At 40.8% G+C, this 27010-nt stretch overlaps 1 protein-coding gene across 2 annotated transcripts in view; it reads left to right on the top strand.

Moving 5' to 3' along the window:
• DSE (dermatan sulfate epimerase) overlaps positions 1-14428 on the top strand; it is a 36738-nt gene extending 22310 nt beyond the window's left edge. Inside the window, exons 4-7 of one of the 2 annotated variants that reach the window (XM_050892965.1) lie at positions 3356-3609; positions 7383-7622; positions 9113-9320; positions 11360-14428. In XM_050892965.1, coding sequence (XP_050748922.1) covers positions 3356-3609; positions 7383-7622; positions 9113-9320; positions 11360-13124 — 2467 coding nt within the window. In that variant the 3' untranslated portion in view covers positions 13125-14428. Of the gene's footprint in view, positions 1-3355; positions 3610-7382; positions 7623-9112; positions 9321-11359 lie in introns of those variants that run through there. The other variant, XM_050892966.1, reaches the window with a different exon arrangement.
• Positions 14429-27010: the final 12582 nt, after the last annotated feature.

Here is a 27010-nt window from a genome sequence, read left to right as displayed (position 1 = left end):
GCGGAGTAGTTAATAGATAGCCCTGAAAACTCTTTTTTCACATAATATGTTCAGTGTGGGCCTATGGTACCATGCTTTCCCACGGTTTATCAGCCAGGCTGTTTACCAAATGCGACACTGGAGATCCATTTGAAAAATGAGAGCATAATTTAGATACAAAAAGCATTTAATGCTTGCTACTTGACCATTCTTCTTGTGACTCATGTTCCACATTGTTTGGTGTACATTGCTTGGTTCCATTGAAATTTAGTTAATGGAGGTGCACTGATTTATATCAGCTGAAGAGTTATTACTTCAAGAGAGCTTCATTTTAAGAACAGATGTTGACTGTGGTTTTGTATGATTAGAAATGAGGGTCTTTAAATCGTCATCTTTAATTTTCTCTATCACTTGTGTGCATGTCCTCTGTTAAATTCTATACAAGACTTACTATACAGAATTGCAATTTGAGGGAAGTTATGACAGACTTCCTTTGTCTAACGTGAGGTGGGTAACTATGCCAGTATGTAGCCTTAAGTGCCTAACATAAGGTTTTTTACACTGAAGGTTGGGATGTGGTTTTTTTTTTTTTTTCTGAAGAAATCAACAACCTAAATGCAGTTATAACTGATGGATTTAGCACTTCCCATGTAGAAGAGTGCTTTCTATTTTATCAGAAGTGGTGCCACAGAGACTAATACACGCTTTTATACTATAGAATTTGATGTAGTATTGCATTCGAAACCCAACATAAAGTTAGCGTACATCTTAACAATGAAAGTTAAAATAAATCAATTCCACTGTCAAATCCTGTTTAAGATGAAGTCAGCTAAAGATCATTAAATAGCTTTAAGCACATTCTAATTAGCAATTTGTATGTTGTTATAAGGATACTGAACTTTGAATTCAGTGTTTTAAGTTAACTCAAATTCTTCCATTGTTCTTTTCTTCCCCCTAATGTATAGCTTAACTTCAATCACTTTGTAATTGTTCCAGGCCGAGGCCTTTAAAGTGATACCTCCTGTACCCATTTGAACTCTGATTTCTGAATGTGCAAAGGTTTAGTGAAAAGCAAAACTAAAAATACTTTGGAAACTAGGATTCATGATATAGCTGGTCAAAGGTATGTTCATGTGTCAAAGGATTTCTGACAGCAATCATGGTGCCAGGGTGTTGCATATAACCGGCATAGAATGCAACTTTACTTTTATGTATAGGACTAACAACATTTTTAGAGCTTTTTCAATGATAAGGAAAGGTGAAAAAGCAGAAATAGAGATGCAGAGAATTATTTGAGATTGACAAATAACCAGTTAACTCAGATTTTCATTTTTTGTGCCTCAGTGACACAGTATAAATAAATCTGGAGAGTCGGAAGAGTTGCTTGCCCAGTTCAGCTACGTTTTCTTCCAGTTTATCTGGAAATACAGAAAGAATGAGCATCTAGGAAAAGCATGTAAATGTTTTGGCTTACAGGGCTGTAATTTTTTGCACAACAATTAAGTGAAAACACAAGTAAATTTTACCATACCTGGCTGGTAGTCTTCACTGATAAGTTTAGAGTTTGAACCAGGAAAATAACGGCAGAGGTGTTGCTGACATTGACCACAGAGAATAGCATGTAGATGTGGAGAGAATGAGTAGTAAATTTCTACAACTTTTTTTCCTGATGCTTTGACAGTTATTTGTTACCACACCTACAGCTGTCTGTCTTAATATTGTTCACAACCATTTTCTGTCAATGCCTGTCTGTTAACCAAGAAACAAAATTGGGCAGACAATGTAATCTAGTCCAATAAAAACCCTGGTTCAAAAAAAAAGGTCAAATCCTGCTGTTGAATGCATTCATGTATTTAATTTAAAATCTGTGAGATAAAGATTTCATTTAAAAAAAGGAAAAATGAATGTATAACTTCACTCAGCAGAAGATGGGATTGAAGCCGAGAGAAGGTGAACACTTAAAACTGTTGGAAATTCAGCTAATCAAAAAGCCTACAGAGGCTTTCCTTATATACAGGTATGAATGTGCCAAATTCATTTGAATTCTTCCAATGATGTTAGATATAATTAAATAAAAATTAAAGGTCATTTTTCTCACTTGTACATGTTGTGTTTTACCATAGTTGCAGTGCCCTAGGCTGATGGTCGTAATTTCTACATGGTTCATTCACGCATTTTGAATGCAAATAAATGCTCCTATAGCAAAATTAGGATTTTTTAAAAATCTTGCTCTTTTGGTATTTTTTCTCATCTGTTTGTTCACACTACTGCTTACACAAATTAAGATGAAATCATTTTTATGGAGTCATAGAATAGTTGAAGCTGGAAGGTGCACGTCTTCAGGAGCACAAAACAATTTCCACTGATTGCAGTAGGACACTCTCTCATCTCAACAATTTAAAATTCATTTCTGTACTAAAAAATACATTGCAAAGAAAGTGAAAGAAGAGAATAACCATGAAAGCAACTGATGATTGTTCAGTTTATCCAAGATTTTTTTCACTATGTATTCCTTCACATTTCCTTTTCTGTAGAACAGTGGCCTGAAAGTACTGTCAGTACTGCAAAACTATAGTCTTTGATACATACTATATGCTTGATTTAAGAGAAATATTTGTTCTACACTACCTCCACCTCCATTATGAATTTTCTTGGTACAAATTTACTATTTTGCTAAGTTCAATGTAATCATTGGATACAAGCAAGTACTTCCTAGAAAATAATTTTGAGTAGTGGCATCATTTTACCTCTATTTTATGTTAAACACTGTTGGGGTTTTTTTTAATGCTATTAAGTATGTTAATTTGAACTGTAGTCATGAAAGTAAATTTCATCATCTCTACTTCTATCCTTGAATGCATTTCGGAAACGAAGAAACAGTATAGTGAGTTATTTTATTATCCTTGCTTTAAAGACAACTTCAGTCCCATAGCCACCATTCAGGAATTTATCAACATTTGGCTCCTTTGGAAAAGAAAAAGGTTGTTACAGATTTTTGGAGGAGTATAAACTATGACATATTACTTTCTCACAAAAATAATGTGAATCTTGCTTCAGATAAATAGATTCTGTTTCTGTACAATCAATATTCTGTATATCTGTTTCTCCTAGCAAAACCCAGAATATTGCAAGCACTGTTTTAATATTTAACAACTTAATCTTTCTAATAAAATTAATGAGCTTTGAAGGTTAACGTTGTCCATACTTAGGAAAGAAAAAAATGGTCTCAGAGGCTTGGTAAGTAGCTTACTACTGTGTTAAAATTCAACATGAATTGCCTAACTTCAGAGACATTGTCATACACACCTCACAGTACGGTAAAGGAGAAAAATAAGTAGGTGAAACTCAATTAATTGGCACCTTTCTTTATTGACAGGCTAGTGAAGGATGCCCCGTGGGATGAGGTCCCTCTCGCTCACTCCTTAGTTGGTTTTGCCACTGCTTATGACTTCTTGTACAGCTATCTTAGCAAGACTCAACAGGAGAGATTTCTTGAGGTAATTGCCAATGCCTCGGGATATATGTACGAAACATCATACAGACGTGGATGGGGCTTCCAGTACCTCCACAACCACCAGCCTACCAACTGTGTGGCCCTGCTGGCTGGAAGCCTGGTTCTGATGAATCAAGGTATGTGCTAAACCATAGGAACGTTTTTCTGAAGTATTTCAACTCAATCAGCCATTTATGCAGCAAAGTTGAGAAACTGATAGAAGTATTTCTGAGAGTACAGCAGTATTGGGTTTGCTCTTCGGCTGCTTAGAAAAATTTAATTCACTGAATAGAACGAAAGTCTGTGGGCAGATGTACAAGGTATAATATATATGTATATATACCTGTGTATATAAATTCAGTTATTTAAGTGATTCTCAAATTCTTACCTCGCTGTTTGTAAGAATTAAAAATCCCCTTGTGTAGAGTCTGTCTGGTCCAGATTTACAGATGGTAGATTATCAGTAAAGGGCGATGCACTTCGTCTCCTTACACAACGCATCGAGAAGGTCAGCAGTCAGAAACGCCCCGTGCTCTGAGCTGGAAGCTAGACAACGGGATAACCTGGAATTTCATCCAAGACTTCTGTCCCGTCTCCCTGAGAGCTGCAAAGGTGTAACCTTATCCACCCAAAGGCCACAGCTCAGGACCTTTCTTTCCAGCATCCGTTTCTATGGAGATGAAACCCCACAACCTTCATCCAAGAGGTGTCTGTGCCAGGTGTCATCTCCTTCTTTGCTTCTGCGACTTAAACCCATCCTTCCCAGTTCCCATGTGAATAACCTCACCAGTTGCTTTTGGCTGCTCTGCCTGGGGGCTATCCCTCTCCTCCTGTCTAAGTGATACACAGTGTGAATGAGAACGCAAGTCACAGAGTCAGAAGGAGAGAGCAGATAAGAAATCCTGACTTTAAACCCCAGTGGTATTTCAGCTGAGAGGTGGAAGGCATGGAGCCAGCTCCTGCTTTTGTAAGAATGTGTCAGTAATTTATCAAGTGATTATGTAGTAGGTGCTAGAAGGATTTTGAAAACATGATGCCCAATGGAACTACTTTCTTGCTGCAAGTCAAGGAAAATCTAGTTTCTGGATGCCGATGGAATTGCCAGCCTGTATAGCCCTGCCAAGCAAAGGCACATCTGCACATCGCTGAAGCTTTGAGATGCCCAAAGAAGTGTGACAAAAAATTGTGGCCCCTACTGTGTTTGGAGGGGGGGGGGTCATCTTTTTGTTAAGTGTTTGTCGTAACAAGCGCATTCACTGATGTGCATGTGCTGAAAAGCAGCAAGAGTATGTGTGGAAGTTATTCCCTTTTCTCCTATCTTGCCTTCCACAAATTGAAGACTTAGATCATGTTTATTCAGTGGTTTTTGCTAAATTCCTCATAATTCCATCCTTCCCCGAGCCTCTGTTGTTGCAGAAAGCTGGCAGTTACAAGATGACTCTGCTTTTTGTTAGAGTATAGACCATAAGTATGCTTTGTGCCAAACAGTGGTAACATCACAAATAAAGTTGGGCAGTATTTCTTTCACCAAAGGTTGGTGGGTTGTTTTTTTTCTTGGGGGGGGGGCGGGGGGGAAGTTCAGCTACACTTGAATAATTTGAAAATAGTGGTGATATTTCAAATGAAAATAGGTCAAACCAGACTGTATATTTCTAAATGAAAATTCAGTTGTTTTCAATATAAAGCAACTTTATTTTTAAAAAAATGGAAATTTAAATGAAGTTTTCCTGTTGGTCTAAAATAAGTTGGTTTTTTTTAAAGGGTTTTTTTTTTTTTAAATTCTTATTCCAAGATGAAAGACCTTTTCTGAAGGAGAAAAAAAAAAAAAGGGAGGGAGAAAGGGAGTGAACATACCATTCTTCCTGTATCAGATGCATAGCAATTTCAAATAGTGTATCCCAGTGTAGATCTTTCTCCCAAAAGGTTTAAATTCCAACTCATAATTTTAAACACAATTCAGCTATTGAAGCATGCAGAGACTAAATAGCCAGCTTAAAAACATATAAACATTGTCATAGGACTGAAAAATGAAACTAATTGAAATGAATTCTAGGCGCACACATATATTGAAATCTTTGTAGTTAAAGTGAACACTCAGATATTCACAAAAGAAACTTGAGTAAGGCCTAACTTGATATAGATAATTCTAATTTTAGGTGAGATTTGTTCTGTTTTGTTGTGTAGCCTGACAAGAGTGTCGAGTCTTTTTTTCATTCTAATATATTATTAGTCTTTTAATATACCACAAGTATAGGGTTATAGCGTAGATATACACTAAGTAAACAGAACATACATGCATTACAATGGTAAATGCCCTGTGCTGAACCATGGAAAATGCCATTCTTGCTAGTGCGGTCGTCAAAAGCTAGCTATTGTGGCTGTTATGTCACAAGGGAAAACAAAGGTGGAAGCATTTGGGATTTTATTTGGACAGGCCGCTGTGCTGCCAGCTCCATCAGAGTAATGAAGTAGCATCAAGATAGCTGTGAGTAAAGTAAGTGGAAGTAAGTAGCGCCACCTGCCCCTGTTGCTCAGGCCTTCCCCATCGTACTTATCTCTTCAGCCAGCGGATAAAAATACCATGTTAGATTCAGGTATCTCTTTAACTTAGACATTGCAGTTTTTTCTCTCTCTGTTAACTGAGCAGGATTTGGCAGCCTTGACTAGTAGGATGTCTGAATTGCTCATCACTCTGCTGAGCATAAATACAGTAATTGTGGCAATGAAGTGAAACAGTCTTAGTAGCAGGTTTGAACGTAGCTCACACTCCCTTAGCCTGGCACGTGCACTTCGTTCAGCAGGCACCGCTTCACCACGTAATGGGGTGTAATGTATGCCAGCGGAGCTCTGCTATATGGTGGAAATAAGTCTGGTTAAATCTGTGTCCAGACACTTTGAGTAGGGTAGACACTAAGTTGCCATATAGAAACGCAAGGCAGTTGGTCTCTGTTTAGTCCTACCTCTCTTGCCAGTGAATCGAAAAGAAAATAAGAGAAGGCACGTAGCCTTTCCTCTGCTGGGATCCACGTGCTGACTTCTGCAATATATAAATGCAGTGCTGAGGCTCTCGTGCTTGTGCTTGTTCCTTGGTGAAGGCAAACAAGCCCTGAGAAGGTCTTCTCACAACCTTTTCCCAGCTCTTGATTTGTGTAGAGCAGACCAAAATAGTAAGATCTCTGAAAGTCTTTGGAAGAAATATAACTGTTTAGGGTTTGTATATGTGGAGGCTGAAAGTTAACCTAGTTGGAAGATTAATTTTATTCTTGAACTGAGGAATCTGCATTAGGAATTAACCGTGCAAAACGTTTCCAAAATAACTTCTATTTGGATAGCCCTTTAGGTTGTACAATAAAATGAAAATGTAAGTAGAACAGAGCATGTCTTAAAATAGAGCATGTATTAGTAGAATATCAGTTAACTGCAGTTCAAATGTAAACTCCTTTGTATTTTTAAACTCTGAGGATCTCCTTACCATGCTGGTGATCATGCCAGTGAAAAATGACTGATTAGAATATTTGCATTATTGGAGCCCTCTAGTGGGGACCGTCAGTCTGTTTTCATAAGGCTTCAATTTGAGATACAATAAATAGTCTTGGCGTGGCTCTTCCCTTTTTGCATGTCCTGAGCGCATTAAGGAAATTTTCCTTTTAAGATGTAAAGCATAATTCCACATTATTAGCAAAAGGTGTTTGATATATTTTCCCTGCTCATGTGACCTTGCTTTGCTGTGTTTAAATACAGTGTTTTATTTTTCACCTTAGAACTAAAGGGACGCTGCAGCACTAGGTCATATTTTAGAGCTCTGGATTGCAGATTCCTTGCCGTAAAGGATCCCACTGTGAGAGTACAGATGAAATAATCTATGATCTATGGTGTTGTAATCAGATTTGCCAACGTCTTTTTCTTTCAGGCTACCTTCAGGAAGCTTACCTGTGGACCAAGCAAGTGTTGGCAATCATGGAGAAATCCGTAGTCCTGCTGCAGGAGGTCACAGATGGCTCCCTCTATGAAGGGGTGGCCTACGGCAGCTACACCACCAGATCGCTGTTTCAGTACATGTTCCTTGTCCAAAGGCACTTTGATATCAATCACTTCAGCCACCCCTGGCTCAAGCAGCACTTTGCATTTATGTATAGGACTGTCCTGCCAGGTAGGTCATTTGGGTGAATTCTTGAAGCAGCAGTAAATTTCATACTTGAAGTAGGGCATTTTTAAATAACATCGTACTTGGACTTTTTTTAAATAACCTTTTCCTTGGATTTTACCTTCATCATCCATCAAAACAGTGACATCCTTGTTTATCACTGCTTATTAAAGATCATTGTTTATTAAAGTCTGGCTTTTAAAACCAGTCAAAAGATAGGAACATCATTTGGGAGAAAAAACAATGGTTCAGAATTTGATTTCTGGTTTTCAGAGTTTGAAACAGCCCTGTTTCTGGGGTTTTCTGTTTGAAAAATAATATTCTTCAAGATTCTTACTGATTTTTTCCTTTGCTAAAAATCATCACACTAAAATACTAGGTGAAAGGAATAGAAAATGATGAAGCCAGGGTAAAAGTGTCAACAAAGTATAGGAAAGTTGTATATGATCACCAGTTTTTCACAAAACATTGAAACAGTTTTTTATACCATTTTTATTAAAATATTTTTCATATGGAAAATGTAATTGACTCAAATGATAGGTTTCTCTGTGCAGGGGTACACAAACCATTTTCTTTTTTCAATGTGAGAATTAAACAGAAATATCTGACATCACTAATGGGTCAATTTTGCAGACTTTTTAATATTTCTGTTCTTTTGCTGGATCTCTCCGGTCTCTCACAGTGTATTTTAGCATCTCTGATTTGAAGTCCTAGTTGTGACTGAAAGATGGAGATGTACAAATACGAAACCAGCTATAAGTTGATAAATATTGCTGACCCCTTCTAGCTTTCAGAAGAGATTTAGTTTCAGGCAGCCCTGCAAGTTTTTGATGATGGTTTTCTGTTGCTTGTTCGCAGGACAATTCATTAGGAACTTACATTGCTCAAATTCCGGGTTGAAAAGACAGTGATAACTTTATGGGCTATAAGAACCCCAGATCTAGCAGTGTGTGTAAGGGGGGCTGAGCGCAGCTTTGGCATGCCGGCATAGGCATGTAAGGAATTGCGCTGACTCCATGTGAGACCTCTGGCATCTACTGGGGAGAGGTTCCTAAGAGCAAAGTGAACTCATGCTAGCTGTTTCAGAGTGAAGCTGATTGGTTTTTTTTTTTTTCCTTGGGGGAACCTCTGTTTTCTTGCTTTAGAGAGTTTGGATTGACATAGGAAAAGTGAAAGCTGTAAAGAGAAAGTTACCTTTGCCAGATTTGAGTGAGGAGAGGAAGTGGATGGGACATTGCTGCTTACATTTTTTGTAGTACTGTGACTGTAGCCCATAGCCGAAGAAGAAAGGTGAGTATTCAAGTTAGCTACAGCAGATGGAAACAGCTCCTGTGTAACCTGTTTATGGCTCATTTACAACTAGGTCTATAAACATCTGAAAAGGCTGTTTCTGTTTGTGTCTGTTTGTACTGCTTGGCTTCACCGTCATGCTCTACAAACGCATCTTTGTACGTTTATTTTGTTCTTTCTTACATTCCTTTTCACTTTTTCCCAAGGGTTTCAGAGAACTGTGGCCATCGCAGATTCCAACTATAACTGGTTCTACGGGCCGGAGAGCCAGCTGGTGTTTCTTGACAAATTTGTCATGCGCAACGGCAGCGGGAACTGGTTGGCAGAGCAGATCAGAAGGAACCGAGTGGTGGAGGGCCCGGGGACACCATCCAAAGGGCAGAGGTGGTGCACTCTCCACACTGAATTTCTCTGGTATGAAAGGGAATGAGTGGGCTCAAAAGGAACCTGACAGCTGTTTGCTATTAGTGATAATTCGTTATCTTTAGATTTGTACTGTAGAAGCAGAGATCAGGCTGGCCATGTGCGACCCAGAGAGTTGTTAGGCTCAGAAGAACTTCTTCACTTCGCATAGATGCACAGTATGTGTTGCTGCAGGGAACGCTTTGGTCTTGTCCTACATCTGCTTTTGTGTTTTCTTTCCATTGTCTATTGCTTTTATAGAATACAAGCAGTTCCAAAAGGACTGAAAATTTGCCTGCGTGTATTCTTCAGTTTATTTGGTCTATTCTAATGGTTTTTAATCCCGTTGTGTTCTTTAATAATTAATTAGGTGAATATTTAAAGCATAATTTTCTTTTAAAAGCTATAAGTAATAATATAAGCTTTCTTTTAAAAGCTAAAGTAATGTAGGCAGTAAGGCTACTATTAGTTGTTTTTGCACACTAATTTGCAAGTTATGCTTAGAAAAAATATCATGATAGATGACTAGATCCATATTTTCCATGTAATTTACAGCTCTGCTAACTTGTATGTCAATCTTCTAAAGGTAAGAAATGAAAAGACCGAAGAGGCCTTAGATATACATATAAATTCCCTCAGTCTCTGGAGAGAACATGTACATTTTCGAGGAGTCACTGTAGCTCTATTTCTCTCTCTTACAAGAAAAATATTATTGAATATATATTGTTTTGCATTTATGATATGCACATTAGAATGCATGTTTACTAGGCTCCTTCATCTTGTTATTTGCAAAATACAGAATCTCTCCTCTACAATCCCATTCCATCATTCTTTTCTCCTGCATCTCCATGGAAATCTTGGGAATTTATACTTAGAAAATTCTTTTTGATGTCAAAGGGAAAGAAATTTTTTAAGAGCACCTGAGTTAAAAAAAAAAAAAAAAAAAGAAAATATCTGAATATTCCAACAATTGCCTTTTCCCTGTGCTGCAGTGTTGCTCTTGGGATGAGCATGTCCACTTGCATTAGAGTCTCAGGAAGGAGGTCTGCTTTTAGGGGAATCTCCATCAAGGACCACTAGATATAGAGCAGCCTCCCGGTGCTGGCTGGAATTACCCGAAGCCATATGCAGGACATGAGCTGTGATTGTCTAGGGCCTGACAGAGGCCCCTGGTGAGCTGTAGAGAATAAATCTGATGAGGAGCCATCTAACAGAAATATTACTGGGCTTAATGATGGTTTTGTTTGTTTTGGTTGCTTATAAACAATGCCAGAAGGTTAGGTTTTTGTTTTCCATGGTTGGGGGGTTTTTTTGTTTATTTTAACTCCTGTCGATCAAATAAAACAAAAATTATAAGCATTGTAACCTTTTTTGGAATTAAGACCTCTTTTTAAACCGAATGTCTTACATCTTATAATTTGTACAAGAAAGCCATGCAAATTTTTCTTCAACCTAGTTGGAGAAGGAAACTAACATACACTAAGTGATATAAATCATAAAAATTTATCCTTTAAAATGCCTTTTCATTAATTTTTAGTTTATTGCTAGTTCTGTTTGGAGGCTACAGACTTCTGTAATCATCAGTTTGGGGAAACAGATACTCAGCTTCTCTTGGTTAAGTAGTCAGTAAATAGGTGCAAATGTTGATGTCTAGTGCAAATAGACAGTGTCTACAGCCTGGTCCTAATGTGCCTTTTTTAAAGATTTGTATTGCAGTCAGTAGCTTTATGATATAAGACTAAACGTGGCTAGTTTGAAATTAGTGGTACTCTTATTTTTGGACTGCAGAAGGATTGCTTGCTTTAAATGTGGAGCAGATGCTTTCAGCTGTTCCGTAAAAAGCACACAACAAATTTGCATAGGGATTAGCATGATAAATATCATTACAACTATATGATTAGTTCACTCAGGAAGCATACGTGTGGGCTTTATATTGTTAGCTTGCTCCTTGATGTAAATATTGAATCGGTTTTTGAGTTTTGTACAGGCGCTGATAATGGAATCAGTCAAGTGATTTTTTTTTAAACCCATTTTCCTCGTCTTTTTGGCAGGTATGATGCAAGTTTGCGCTCCGTACCTCCACCAGACTACGGGGTTCCTAAGCTGCATTATTTTGAGGACTGGGGAGTGGTAACCTATGGAAGTGCTTTGCCAGCTGAAATCAACAGGCCTTTCCTTTCCTTCAAGTCAGGAAAGCTGGGAGGACGTGCAATATATGATATTGTTCATAAGAACAAGTACAAAGAGTGGATCAAGGGGTGGAGGAACTTTAATGCTGGCCATGAACACCCAGACCAGAACTCTTTTACTTTTGCTCCCAACGGTGTACCTTTCATAACAGAAGCTCTGTATGGGCCAAAATATACTTTTTTTAATAATGTGTTGATGTTTTCCCCTGCCGTGTCCAAGAGCTGCTTCTCCCCATGGGAAGGGCAGATTACAGAAGACTGCTCCTCAAAGTGGCTTAAATATAAACATGATTTGGCTGGTGACTGTCAGGGACGAGTGGTTGCCGCCATGGAGAGAAGCGGAGTGGTTTTTATCAGGGGAGAAGGAGTGGGTGCATACAATCCTAAACTGAAGCTGAGAAAATTGCAAAGAAACCTCATACTTCTCCATCCCCAGCTTCTCTTGCTAGTGGACCAAATCCATCTAGAAGATGACAGCCCCCTGGAGGCAGCGACCAGTTTCTTCCACAATGTGGATGTGCCTTTCGAAGAAACAGTTGTTGATGATGTCCATGGGGCCTTTATTAGGCACCGTGATGGGATATATAAGATGTACTGGATGGATGACACTGGCCACAGCGAGAAAGCTACCATCGCCTCGAGGATGTATCCCCGAGGCTACCCGTACAATGGAACGAACTACGTGAATGTAACGACCCTCTTGCGGCACCCTGTCACGAGGGCCATTTACCTTTTCATTGGGCCCTCCGTCGACGTGCAGAGCTTCACCGTCCACGGAGATTCTCCGCAGCTGGATGTTTTCATTACCACCAGTGAGCACGCCTACGCGGTGTACCTGTGGCCCGTTGAGGATGGGTCCCGCTCTGCCTTTGCACAGGTTATTGCAGACCGCCAGAAAATTGTCTTTGACCGAGCCTCTGCCATCAGGAGCTCCGCAGTGCCAGAAGTGAAGGACTACATAGGGATTGTGGAGAGGAACCTGCAGCATTTTAAGCCTGTTTTCCAGCAGCTTGAGAAGCAGATCTTGTCTCGTGTACGCAACACGGCTAGCTTTAGGAAGACTGCTGAGCGCCTGCTGAGGTTTTCAGATAAGAGACAGACAGAGGAGGCCATTGACAGGATATTTGCAATCTCACAGAGGCAGCAGCAGCAGCAGCGCAGCAGAGCAAAGAAAAACAGAAAGGTAGCCAAAGGCTACAAATTTGTTGATGCCGTTCCTGACATTTTTGCACAAATTGAGGTCAATGAAAGAAAAGTGCGACAAAAGGCACAGACTCAAGCACAAAAAGAGTTGCCTGTAGATGAAGACGAGGAAATGAAAGATCTTCTGGATTTTGCAGATATCACTTATGTGAAGCACAAAACTGGGGTGTCAATCAAAGGCCGATCAGGGCTGGCACAGATGGTGACGACTGCTCGAAGTAGTGCCCCATCAATATCAGCTTCTTATACCCGCCTCTTTCTAATTCTCAACATTGCTATTTTTTTTGTCATGTTAGCAATGCAGCTCACATATTTTCAGAAGGCCAAGAGACTGCATGGCCAAAGATGTCTGTATGCAATACTTTTAGTAGACAGCTGTATATTATTGTGGCTGTATTCTTCCTGTTCTCAGTCACAATGTTAGCAGAAGACCTCTACTAGTCGACCAGTTTATGGTCATATACGTCTATGCAAAAGCATTAACCCTAATAGGGCCAAAGTTTATCTTCTTTTTTCTGAAACATTCCAAAAACAGCTGGGGAAAGATTGGTTTCAGACCAGAAGGGATGGAAGAATAGGGCAAGCAATGAATATCTCAGAAAACTAAGTACTTAATAAGTACTCCTCCTTTGTGTTTTGAGTTGGGCCTCACATCTGAGGGAATGTTATGCTTTGTTCATCAGAGTTCAGTAATGTAAAGTTGTAATTAATTTTTTGGTGAGAAGAGCCCTCTTAATAGATTTGTTTCTAAGGGCTTTCTTTTTTTATACAGAATTGGATTTGCATTTAGTGAGTTTTCATTTCAGGCTGCTATGGATATCTCTGGACATTCTCTTAAGAAAAGGACATTCAAACACAAGTATGCAAGGCAGATCTTAGCAGTAGACTTCATTTCTCTCTGCCAAACCAAAGAATGCTTCAATATGGGACACTCCTGTGTAATTATTGCAGACACTTACATCATGTCATCTCTTCCATGCTTTACAGTCTGGCACGGTGGGAAATGGCAATCACGTCAGTACTTGCCAAGTGAGAGGCACAACGCCTAGTAGGCAGTAGAAGAAGGCAAATATAGGGCTAACTCAAAGTATAAAGGAACACAATTCTCAGGAAAAAAAACCCTTTATCTTTCAGTCAAGTGTAGACTGTAGAAGGATGAATGCTGTAGGGTCTGTTCTTACTTTTACAAGGCAGGGTTTCACAAAAGTTTTCTATAGTTTGAAGCATGTCTTAGTAGGGAAATAGTGTCCTAGATCACTGCCTTTCCATATGCAATTGTAAAAAAAAAAAACAAACAAACCCAAAGCGATCCTGTGGTAACCTCAGCAACTGCCAGTATGGAAAAAGAGGTATTAAGGAAGTATTTAATGTCTTTTTTCTGTTCACATGGCTAGAAACAGAGGACAGTTAAAATTGTGTGAACAGCCTGTTCTCTATAAAGCACCAGCAAGGGTTCTGCAAGCTCTTGGTGGCCCCGGGTCAATTATTTGGGGATTAGTGGTAAATGGAATCATGTGGTTTATGACAAAAATAAGTTTGACATCTCCACATATATCCCCTTCTGTTCATTAAACTGATTTCAAAAAATCGTAGCTGTTTGAGAGAATGGAAGCTCTATGGAATTGGGGCATATCCATATGTCTTTACAGAAAAACAATTCTTCCAGTAATTTGCTAAATAAAAACATTATAATTGTCTCTGTGGAAAAGTTGTTTTTCTTTGAGTAAAATGTTTTTCCCGATAATTACAGTAATGATGTTCATCAGCACTTTGTTCAAACCACAAACCTTTGTTTCCTATTCCTTACACTCGTTTAGGTATCTGTTATCTACATTGCTGCTGTTAAGCCTTCAGCGAGTTTGTGTGTTGAAATGTGATGAGCTTTCCTTGTCTAAACATCTTTAGTGAACAGATCAGAATATTTTCACGAGGTTCCAGCTACTGAGCCAGTTCTGAGCACTGTATTCGCATACATAAGCCCTACTGCAGCCTCCAATGCCTGGATTTATCCAATGAAATTTGCTACATTTAGCCTAAGCAAAGATTTAGGACCCCAGTTAATTTCTGATCCGTGTACAGTCAGTGGAGAAAGAGAGCCTTCAGATAGCTACTCAGTCCACCTAAGACCTTGAAACACCTTCAAGACATACCCTTCCCTTTTCCCTAATTGCAAAAGGCATGTAGGGTGGTTAATCACCTATTTCAAATAACCTGCTTAATTGCTTAAGGTGAGGGGAGCTGAGCCTCGGGAGTGTCACCCAGTACAGGTCCATGTTTGTAGTGGTGCCTGCTGAAAGTATGACTAGATTGTGACAGGCTGCGTAATCACTGGAAATCTCCTTATTTCTGCCTTTGCACTGATGACATAGAGACATGCAGAAATAGCTGTTGGGTTATGTTCAGCTTCAAAGACACTGTTGGTTAGTTTTTCAATATTAGGTGATACTATTATTGGCCATGAAGCACTGAAAAATCAAGATGCAGGTACTGTTGCAGTTTAGTTGTATGGCCTGGCACATCCCTCCGCTGGGAGCCAGTGCCATAAAATTGCCTGAGGGTAATTCAGGGCATCGTTATGTATGATAAGCAAATAACCTGTGCTTGTGTCTCCATGTCCTCTTTGCGAACATATGAACCTTCAGGAAAATAAAGAGCTGTAGTAGCTTTTAGCCTTTATCAGGCTAGTGTCAACAGTGGAGTTCATACAAATACTTCACTTTATTTCATGTCTATGCACATTTACCCTGTGTCAATTTGCTATTGCTTTGAACAATCAGCTATAGAAAGCCAGCCTATAGTCTAGAAGGCTTCTGAGAAATACCTGCATTTCTTGGTCTGCTTTGTAGTGTGGCATCTGAATTCTAGCATGGGGTTTGTGTAGCTGTCAAAGGAAACTGCAGAATTACAGAGATTAGAAAGTAAGGTATGGTTGTGCACACTAGCTCTCATTTACACTACGCTTCTCTGCACCATTCTAGCAATGGAAAGGGAAAGAGGTGGTTGTAAGAGCTGCCCATGCTCACAGCCAGGTTTTAAAGCAGCTTTTAAAGCAGACCAGCATTCAAATGAATAGTGTACATGTGGAGTGAAGGGAAGTGAAATGTACCAGTCTGTCCTCCTGAATGGGAGACCAGACCCATTTCAGTATAAAGTGGGAATCCAAGGGTGTTCCAGCCTGTGCTTGGTTTGCATCTGATACCTTTCTGTTAAAGATTTATGAGTTACCTGCATATGACTGTCATTACTGGCCACTCTGAACTCCGCTTACACAGATGTAACTTTGATTCAGGTAGGGCAACTAAAGTTTGCTTCAACTAGTGATGAAGCCGTAATTGTGCTGAGTATATTTTGGATACGAAAAGAATCTTGTGTACTTTCTTACTTATTCTTTTCCAGGCCAGAGCCTTTAAAAAGTCTCTCTCCAATGGTCATGTAAGTTTTGTTTCCATTCTTTGCTTCCATTCTTCTTGTCCCTCTCATTCCTTATCAAAGATCATAATTTTCTAATGGAATTTGAAGCAAATGGAAGAACAGATGGTTCCATGCCATTGGCAACCAGCAACTCGAGCTGTTGGGTAGAAGTGTCTGTGTCACATTGAAGAAACAGTTCAAGCCCTCAGATGGCAAGCAACACACACTGAAAAATCTGAGCTGCCCTTGCTTTGCTAGAAGTGCGATGAGGAAGAGCAGGTAAATGGGATCAGCCCAGGTAGCCCTACTGGCTGGTGGGAGGGCTGGACAAGGTTGGTGTTCCTCAACGCTTGCTGACACAAGAGAGGATGCTGTCCTCGCCTTTGTGTCCTTTGTCTGAAATGCAAGAGAGAAGCAGTCTCAGTGAGCTCTATGTCCATGGCAGAGGCACTTAGCACTAGTTTCATCTGGACTGGGTATACTGAACAACTTTTGAAATGTCACTGTATGGTACCCAGTAGCAAAGTTATCTTTCACTCCCTATTTTAAATGGAGTCACAACACTGAAGTGTTTCTGGCACATGCCTCTGCTCCCATTCTTATTCTGCTTCTTTTTGGTTTCTAAAAATGTTAGTTTTCTGCATCTCTGGCCACAGGAAAAGATGGCTATCCTACAACTGCATGTATGTGGATGGGTTCCTGTATTCATCTGAGACCCCGCTGACTTCACTCAACTTCCCTGCAATAGCTGATGTTCAGTCATGCATGCTTCATTTCAGGGCTGCAGTCTAAATTAGTCTAAAGTTAGTTCAGTGTATTCTGAATGAAGTGAATGGGAATTCAGCCCAGAGGTAGCAGTGTGTATGTTTGAGGGTGGAATCTGGTTCTTAGATTTTTTAATTTTTTTGAGTCCAGCTAAAAATTGGCTATATATGTTATATACATCATTGTGCCTAAAGGAAGCAAAGAGAATGGAGCACATTACCTCATTTCTTAAAACTTGTAAGATCAAAGCTTATTCTGAAGGATTATATGTCTGAAATAATACATCAAATTCTTCTGTTGACCTATGTATTTTCCACTGATGAAAAGTTTTTTCTTAGTGTTTGAAAGCATATAGTGTTTGGAAAATAGCTGTATTTCTGCACTGGGACATTACATTCACATTTATTTGGTCTGCAAAAGTCTTAGTTGGGACCAAACATACTTTTGTCTAACTTTAATCAGTTTGCTCTGGCTACTCTGTTAAAATTCAGTAGAGTAACTTCAAGCTGGTAAGTCAGACTCAGCTAACGAAGCCAAGATGTTATTTTCTGTTCCTTCTTGGCAGTTGACTCCAGGAGCACTCTGCAGCAGGAGGCCTATGCAATCCAGTGCTGGATAGGTCCATACTGTCATCAGTACACAGACTGTTGTCTAAACAAGTTCAACCTTGAAACAAATAATGTCAAAGCACTTCAGAGAAAGAGCCCAGGACCCTTTCAAGGAAGGAGCATAGCTGTTGTCTGCTTGAGGCAGGCAGGAGAACTGGACCCTACTACACAATATATAAGTGCATTCTAAAAAATACTCTGAAATACAGGATTATCATTGGGTCTTCCTCAAAGCTGGCATCAGTTTTTCTCCTGATACTAACTAACACAGATGGCTGACATTTAAATTTGTGCTTGCCTTGGTTGCTACTCTACACTGCATAGTGGCTGCAGCCATTTAAGTCAAGAGGAAAACTAATAATTTCATGAGAATTTAGATTTCATCTTCAGTTTTCAGTGAAACTGAACATGACTGCAGTGGCCATGAGATACTAAGGAGCACATGAATCCATATATACAAGGCCATATCCTCTCTGCTTTAATTCATATTAATAAAAATAGCAAGAGAACAATGTAAAACATGCATTGTGGTAGTGATGTTCTTGTGGTAATGGAATTATGCAGTTAAATGCCACAGATTTGTTCTCAGTCAAATTCCAAAAGGCAGAAAAAAGCAGGAGGAGAGATGCTGTTGGCATGCCTTTATATATCCATGCTCTCCACAAGAATGCCTGCAACACTACCAGAGTTACTGTGGGAATCCTCATTATACTGAAAGATAAATGGTGGGATCCTAATAGTCCACCTGGACCTCGGTGATCCTGTGAAAGCTGTGTTCTTCTCGTTTGTTCTCAGGTGAGCTTTAACTTGTAGGTGTAAGGTAAGCTGGGACTTCAGAGCTCTTCAGCTCAGCATCTAACTCGGGGCTGCCCAACATACGGCCCCATCCATCCGGGCTGCAGATATTCATCAGTCACAGAAAGGAAAAACACTGTGGGGTCCCCCAGAAAAGGTAGCCATGAGGAATGGGCTGTGAACACCATTTGTTACTGGTAGCCTGCTCTGTGTATGAGACCCTTGGGGAAGACATCAGTCCGGCAGGGTCTCCATGACTTGTCACGGTGGTGACAGCCCACTCCCAGCTTCGCTCTTTTCTAAGAACCTCTGACACGTGGGCAGGCAGCAGCATACTGATGTTCACATGCACAGCACACACACAGAAAAGCTGGCATGTGTCAAGCCTACTATGCATCAGTTCTATCACATTCAGTCATTTGACAGGACAGGGTCCAGTACATATGTCCTCCATGACATACGTAGTGTATCCCACTGCAACAGTAAAGTTGGGCATTGCCACCTAAGCAAGGGGCACTTGCTTCTTCCTCATACGTAAGCCTGCTGTAGGCAATGAGCTGTGGCACAGGCGTATGCCTGTATGAGGAAAGAAGCTCCCAATCTTGTTACCCTGTTTGCCATTTTATCCCAGTCTCTCTAGCCATTCCTTTAGCTAAATGCACATGTAGCATTTCCCCCGGATGCTCCCTTTCCTGCCAGGTTCCTCAGGCTGATAAAAGAAAACAGCATTCACAGCATTTATGATGATTTTCCAGAAGTTTAGGAACTGAGAGAAAAATTGCTTAGCATTTGAACCGTGCTGTTTTGTAAGATATTTAGCATGACATTGCGGCCTTTTTACCCTTTGTGGTGGGTTGACCCTGGCTGGATGCCAGGTACCTACCAAAACCGCTCTATCACTTCCCCTCCTCAACTGGACAGGGGAGAGAAAATATAACAAAAGGCTCGTAGGTCGAGATAAGGGCAGTTTAATAAAGCAAAAGCAAAGGTCACGCATGAAAGCAAAGGAAAACAAAAGATTTTATTCTCTACTTCCCATCAGCAGGCAATGTTCAGCCACTTCCCGGCAAGCAGAGCTTCAGTACACATAGCAGTTGCTCTGGAAGACAAACATAAATAACGAATGCCCCCCCTTCCTCCTCCTTCTCCTAGCTTTTATTGCTGAGCAGACATCATATGGTATGGAACATCCCTTTGGTCAGTTTGGGTCAGCTGTCCTGGCTGTGTCCCCTCCCAAGATCTTGCCCACCCCCAGCCTACTGGTGAGGGTGGGGGGCAATGTTGGAGAGACAGCCTTGATGCTGTGTGAGCACTGCTCAGCAGCAGCCAAACCGCTGGTGTGTTATCAACACCGTTCTAGCTACCAATACAGAGCACAGCACTATGAGGGCTGCTAGGGGGAAAATTAACTCCATCTCGGCTAGACCCAGTACACCCTTTGACTTGTGCACAAAACCACCAGTGATTTTACTGGTTTCACTCCTAACTGACCCTGGGACAATCAAGAGGAAAGCTGTCCCCCTCCAATCCCCAGGGCTGTGCTACCATGAACTACAATCCACAGCAAAAGGATATATGAATTTATGACTTTCCCCAAAACATTAACATACATTTTTTCACCAGTAAGCACTTTCACTCCAAACATTGCACACTCAGTCTAGCTATATGTACCTACCACCAGTTGGAAGGCAATCTTCAAGGAAGTGGAATGATTCTAAAATCATGAGTATAAAATCCCTGGTTTTCCACTTTGTCTTCATAAAGGTTGTAACACAGGAAGCCAGGAATGCCAGGAAAGATGGGCCCGTGGCATCTGCCCACAGGAAATGCCAACAAAGAAAACTTGAGGAGGATGGGGTGCGGAAACTTCCCTAGACTGCCACACTGCTGTGACAGTAAGCTAGATGAATTCAGCCTGTGGCAAGAGAGAGTAGGTGATCAGCGTATGCGTATCTTTTTCTCCCTAAAGAACAGGACTATCCTTGGGATGAGGAGCTGAACTCTTTAGGACATGCTAAGGAAGGCCAAGTTACTTCATGACCTAGTAAGATGCTAAAGCAGTTATAGTAAATCTTAACTGATAATTATAGTCTAGAACTATATTCACTTCTCTCATGCTTGTCTTTTTTTATATGGTATAACCCTTATTTTGATCAAGTAAAGTAACTGTATTCTTTCATTTATTAAGTTTGGCAGGTAATGAAGGTGACTGTGATTGACCCATTGGCAACGACGAGATCCCATTTCCCCAGTGAGCAGTGAACAGTATGCCATGGATTAGCCTTAAAATGTCATATATCTTACTCTGCCTCAGAGGGCCCAAGGCCCTGTAGGACATTCCTCCAACAGCTGTGTGGAGGATCTGGCTCTGACAGCAGAAGTGGTAAACTCTGGTAAAACACAATCTTGTATGCCTCGTGAAGTTTCCTCTGGTGGACCCAACTACAGATTGCTAGCAATGGGAAAATGGGCAGAGGACCAGAGTCCCTGGGAAGGCACTTAAATAACTCCACCTTTATGTAAGGTAAAGGAATATAGAAGATGTTCAATAATGCTATAAAATACTTACAGCCGCAAATGCCTTGCAAATAAAATGACGATGATGGAGTATTTGAGCATTACAGAATAAATGAGGGCACACCCAGAGACTTGGAAAGTTACTCCTAACATAAAATATAGGCAGCTAGGAATGCTTTCTCCTTATGTCCCATCTATCATTCTTTCCTTTTGAATCGTATCTTCCTATTAAAAAAAAACAAAAGGGAAAAAAATGTTTTCTCTGCCAGTTACAATGTTGTAGATCCTCCCAAAAGACAGGACACGCTGACAGCAGGACTAGCTGCATATAAAAGGCAGGTACTGAAAGTGCACACACAAGTGCTGTTGAGCGTAATAGAGTTCAGCCTTTAATACAAGCTGGACGTAGCTACCGTAGAGTCTGACACAGCTCGTACATTTGTGGAAAGCTGAAACAGCTTGGGTATTCTGCAGGTAGGGAATGAGATTGATAAGAAAAACTATATGAGCAAGTGAGGCTGAGGTCCAGAAGCCAGAAACTTTTCAATCCTGTAAGAGCAAAAGTCAGTTACAGGAGACTGAGACCATTTCTAGACCTCCCTCGTGGTCATCATTCCTGAATGAAGAGCAGGATGAATGTTCATTCTGCAGAGAGAAATGTATGCTAAATTTTAATTATGTGCTATATCTAGTGTATCATATAGGCTGTTTGGTGGCAGAGGGGTTGAAAAATCTGTGGTGAAGTCTAGTCACCCATCATTTCCTTTGACAAAGTAGTGCTTCCTGGTGAAGTTATCTTCCTCCAGGGGTATGTTAGAAGTAGTAGCTGTTGCAATAAATTTCTTTTCAGTGGTAAAAGCGTATTCATATTTTTGAGCAGTTTCTTCCATATGGATGATTGGTTTGCCTGTCTTCTAAGAAGAAATGACTGGCATCCCTTCACAGGAAGATTCATTAGGTTTCTTTTTTTCATTCTTAACTTGCTCACCTGATTTTGCCCAGAGGAGGCTGTGAATTTATTGGCATAACTGAGATAGCTGCATGTGGACAACTTTGAAAGGGACAGGGTCTCAGCTCTTGCACTGCCTTACTGTTAGAAAAAAATTCTTTAAGTAACAGAATTTGGGCAGCAAAGGAGCCCAGGATGGGAAACTGGAGATGAGGGAAAGAGGCGTACTACCGTGAACTGAAGAACTAGTTAATTAGTTAAAGTTTAAAAAGAGGAAGAAGGATTAATCAAATGAAAAAGTACAGATCATATTTTGTAGCATATGATCAGACAGCATTAGGCCACACACACACACACACAGAAGGAGTGGAACAGAGTCAAATCTCAGCTCTTCAGCAATTTCAAGACAGCAAGATGTGATGGCACAACCTGAAGAAAGCAAGGACACATGGAATACAAAACATTTATAATAAGAATATAGAAATATTTTGGGTTTAATGTGCTTAAATTTGCAAAGTAATTTCATGGTATTTCATTTTCCATAGTAAATGAAAAAGACTGAGCTTTGTTTTCTTAGAACTGACTAGCTGACTGCCCAGGGTGATTTACCTGATTACAAATGAGTTAACTCTATAATCTGCCTCACTAAGGCTCCTTAATTTCATCATAAAACCTGACAACTTCTACCTTTCTAATCCTATGAAAATATCATATATTTTCTTATAAACCCAGCAAATATTTTTCACTTAATCCACAGCCAACACTTAAAGAATCACACAGACTTATTTATGGCACGTATAGATTGTAGATTAGTGTAGATTGAACAGTAAAGCCCTCACACTGCTGGTTGCTGCAGGACACTTGGACTGGGTTACAGGACCCTCCCTGTCCAGAAATGAGACCTGTAGTGGACCTGTAGTTTTAAAAGAGCAGGAGTAAATAATAGCAAGAGAAAATTAGTGCAATGGCTTGTGTGACTCTGTACCAGAGCTCACTCATCAGAGCCTCCTTCAGAGCTACACTTGGTTTTGCAGACCTGGTTCCTTCCTACCCACTAAAATTCTTTTTCAGCCAAAAACTCCTAATAAATGTAATGCCTTAAAATAGCAGTATAATGTACACAAATGCTTGTAAGCTGTACATGCCCAGTCACAGTGCTACTTCTCAGGCTGCTGCTCTGCTAAGTTTTAGTACTATTAATGATTTATGTGGTGCCACTGAGCTGTGTGACACTTCACAAACATGTAAGAAGACTGGTTCAACCGTAAAGTCAGAATAACTTCCTCGGTTTCACAAACTGAGGTAATGGGCCTCCAGGGGAGGTCAGTCCACCTGGAGGGTAGGTGCAGATCTACTTGCGGACAAGACCCCCACTAGTTAAGCATTAATTTCACCTGGAACAAGACAAAAGGCGTTACAAGAATTTTCCTAGACTAAAAAGACTTTTCCATATGTCTTTCTGAACTGGGCACTGAGAAATGCAGCTAACAACTCTTTCACTTGAAGAAGCAAGTCTGGTTGTTATAAAAATAAAACCAGTGCTGAGGTGCTCTTTTCCATTGCATCCGTGGATGTACAGGATTTTAGATTAATAACGTGAAGAGGAAGTTGAGCTTGATAAGACTAATGACAGGAAATTGGGACAGGGTGGGTCTTGGTCGGAGCAGCTAGGAAGAGAATGACTTGTAGAAAAAAAACCAGTCTTTTGCTATTCCAAACAAATAGCAAATGTCTCAGCAAAAAACTAAATAACCTATTGTAAGGACTTATTATCATGACTAAAACAAGATCTACTCTATAAGTACTGGCAAAATCACCCAGCGCACGTGCGCATGCACGCACACACACACACTGCATTTAAGACCAGTATTATGCATTTGATACAACCACAGAACTAGTTAGACTACAGCTTTTTCCACCTAGAAAATGTCTGAGATTCATTCAGCTGCAAATGAAAGGATAGAAATTAAACCATCAAGGAGAAACTTGATAAAATATTAAACAAGTCAATTTGTTTTCAGCTGACCCCGTCATTTTAATGAAATACATTTTAAAATGAAAAGATGTTTCAAATAATGAAAATAATAATTTTGTTCTAAAAATGTCCATCTTTTTCATTCTGGCATTGTTTTCATCCCCCTTGGAAGGTATGAAATTTAATGCAAATCAATGCAAAAACAACCATTAAATTGGAATTCTCTGTTCTTTGACAGAAAACTATTTTTCTGAACACATTCCAGTTAATGCTTTACAGCTGTTGTGGTGAGAAGCATGTTAATTTAGAGGGCAAGAAAGAGCTGCCCTGGGAGAACAATGTTCTGAGGTGAACAGGACGCCCAAAGCAGCCGGGCCCGTAGGGCTCCGCACTCCCCTGCCCCTCCGGCTCCTCCAGCCCAGGACCCTCTCCAGCCCCCCAGCTCCCGAGGCTGCCTGCAGGAGAGGCTCGCCCGGGCCATCGCTGCACCCCACTTGGCTCCTAGCACAGCTACTCCCTCACTTTCAACCAGGGTGGTTTCTCCTCCCTCTCCCACCTCTTTTTGCGAGTATTTACTGGAAACATGTTTGCTTGGAGGGGAGGGTTAATCCTTTTTGACACAGAGCTCTCCTCCCTTTTCCCAGGAAGCTTGTTCCTGAAATCATATTTTATTACAGATAAATAAAACACTGCTAAAATTAGGCTCAGGAAGTGAAGTAGCAGGGTTTCTTGGCTGTACTCTTTCCCCTGTGTGGTCGTTATCTGCTCCAGAGAGCTGCCGCTGGTCATTAGGATCCATTGTTAAACCAGTGGTGCTCAGAGGCAGCCCATGTCCCTCCCTGTCCTGGTTTTGGCTGGGATAGAGTTAATTTTCTTCTTAGTAGCTGGTACAGTGCTGTGTTTTGGATTTAGTGTGAGAATAATGTTGATAACACTCTGATGTTTTAGTTGTTGCTAAGTAGCGCTTATCCTAAGCCAAGGACTTTTCAGTTTCCCATGCTCTGCCAGCAAGCAGGTGTGCAAGAAGCTGGGAGGGAGCACAGCCGGGGCAGCTGACCCGAACTAGCCAAAGGGGTATTCCATACACCATGGAATGTCATGCCCAGTATATAAACAGGGGGGAGTTGGCTGGGAGGGGCAGATCGCTGCTCGGGCATCAGTCAGCGGGTGGTGAGCAATTGTATTGTGCATCACTTGTCTTTTCTTGCGTTTCTGTTATTTCTGCCATCCCCACATCTGCTAAGACTTTTTCAGACATGGTGAATTCTCGTTTCAAGGTATGCTAACCATTGCCTCTAGCTGCCTCTAGATAAAAATCAAGGCAACAATATTTGCCAATGATATGAAGTTATTCTGGATAGTTAAAAACAAACCTCTGCTTTAAAGAACTGCAGATACACTTTACTAGACTGCCTGACCAGAAAGCAAAACAGCAGGTCAAATTCAGTGTAGAGGAAGTGGTGTTCAAAGTGAAACCAAATCCAACCTTCATATATACAGTGATAGACTCTGAGCTGACTGACATTACTGCTCAGGACTGAGATTTTTTTATTATAGTACATAGCTTGCCTAAATACCAACTCAGTGCTTCATGAATGATCAAAAAGCAGTTAAAATTCTAGAAATTATTACAAGGAAATAGAAAACAAAATCATGTCTCTATGCCGTTGTGGCAAACTGTGATTCAGCTGCACCTTCAATGCACTGCAAATCCGGTATACCTCCCATTTCCCCTCATGTAAAAAATGATACCTGAATCCTAGAGAATGGTTCAGGTGGCAACATAGATTAAAAAAAATGATACAAAGGTATACATCAGGCAAGGAATGACTAAATACATTAGGGGCTCCTCAGCCTGGAAAAAGAGGTGGCTATGATGAAGGTGTACAAGATCAAGAGTGGATGGAGAGACTGGGTAGGGATCCACTGTTTTCTCTCTTCCCCTGCCAGAACTTGGGGGCATGGAATGGGGTGCTGTCAGGTTTGAATGAAGGTTAAGCACACTTGCTATAAAATGTCTTGGATGTTAAAAAGTCTGCATGGGTTAAAACTGAAACCGGACAAAATTTATGGAAGAAATACATCAACAGGTATTAGATGCAAAGGAAATCCCTGAAATGCCAATTGTTGGGGTGTGAGTGCATTCCTGAGCTTGCTTTCCCTGTCCCTGTGCTCCTCCCCAGCTTTCCGCTGTAACCAAGGGGTGATAAGACTAACTCAACCTTCAGTCTGATTCACTCTTGCTGGTTTTACCTCCTTTTTGGTTTTATGTCTTTATATTATACTGCTGCATAATATCAAAGTCTCCTCCAGACTGACGCAAGCATTTCAGTTAGTGGCACGGTTTCTTCTGTGGCAGCAGCAGCAGCAGCAGCAGCTCGGTGCTGAGCATGGCACATCTGGTGCAAGCCCAGCAGCTGCCTGCACCAGCACTGCCTGCTCTGGTGCCTCTGCACCCTCTACTCAGCTGCCCAAAGAGCTGCAAAAGCCCTTTGGAAGGTTTCAATGACCCCCAAAGTTCATTGAAAGTAATTCAGGTTCTCACAGAGTTTTGACAAGTCGTTGTGTTTCCACCTGCTTGGTTCCTGCAGCCCAGGGTATGGCATGGGGTGATGCAGGCAGCATCACGCCTTGCTGTCTTGCCAGCACCAAAATCAGGCTGGCCCAGCTGGAAGCAGTGTTTGCCTGAGCCTGGGGTGAGGCTCTGTGCCATGATAACGGCCAGGAAGAGTCAGTGCAGTATAAATTACAGCATTTGAAATCTAATCAGGATGAATTCATATTGCTGATGCACCCGGTGAGGCCAGAGAGCTCCCAGTTCATGCAAGAGGCAGGTGATTTTGACTGTAAAATCCCAGATAAGTGGTTGTGGCAGAGAAGATGACAGTGACCACCAGCTCCCCGGCTGGCTGCACATCTGGGTGTCACCAAGCATGTGACAGCAGCAAACTACCGTGCTGCCTACATTGCCGCAGAGAGCTTCAGCTACATGGCTATGAGCAAGCAACAAAGCTTCAACTTCCTTAATTCTGAGTATCAGTTCACCTCATCTAGATTTAGACAAGACAAACCTTAGCTAGGAGCCTGGTCAAGGTCCCTCAGGGCGTGAATGAAACCTATGGACTCTGGGAGCAAATGTTTTCATAGGCAGCTCAGTCTTCCAAGCCCAGGAATCCCTTCCAGATATTTTTCTTCATTATGCAAGTCTTCTCCATAATTTTTTCACTTCATGCCATCTGCTTAGTTTCTGCTGGTTTAGGGGTGGGTTTTTTCTGGGCTACCAAGCTGCC

This window comes from Gymnogyps californianus, chromosome 3 (genome assembly GCF_018139145.2).
Source record: "Gymnogyps californianus isolate 813 chromosome 3, ASM1813914v2, whole genome shotgun sequence".
Classification (NCBI taxonomy): Eukaryota; Metazoa; Chordata; class Aves; order Accipitriformes; family Cathartidae; genus Gymnogyps; species Gymnogyps californianus.
This window is presented reverse-complemented; position numbering and strand designations above follow the sequence as displayed.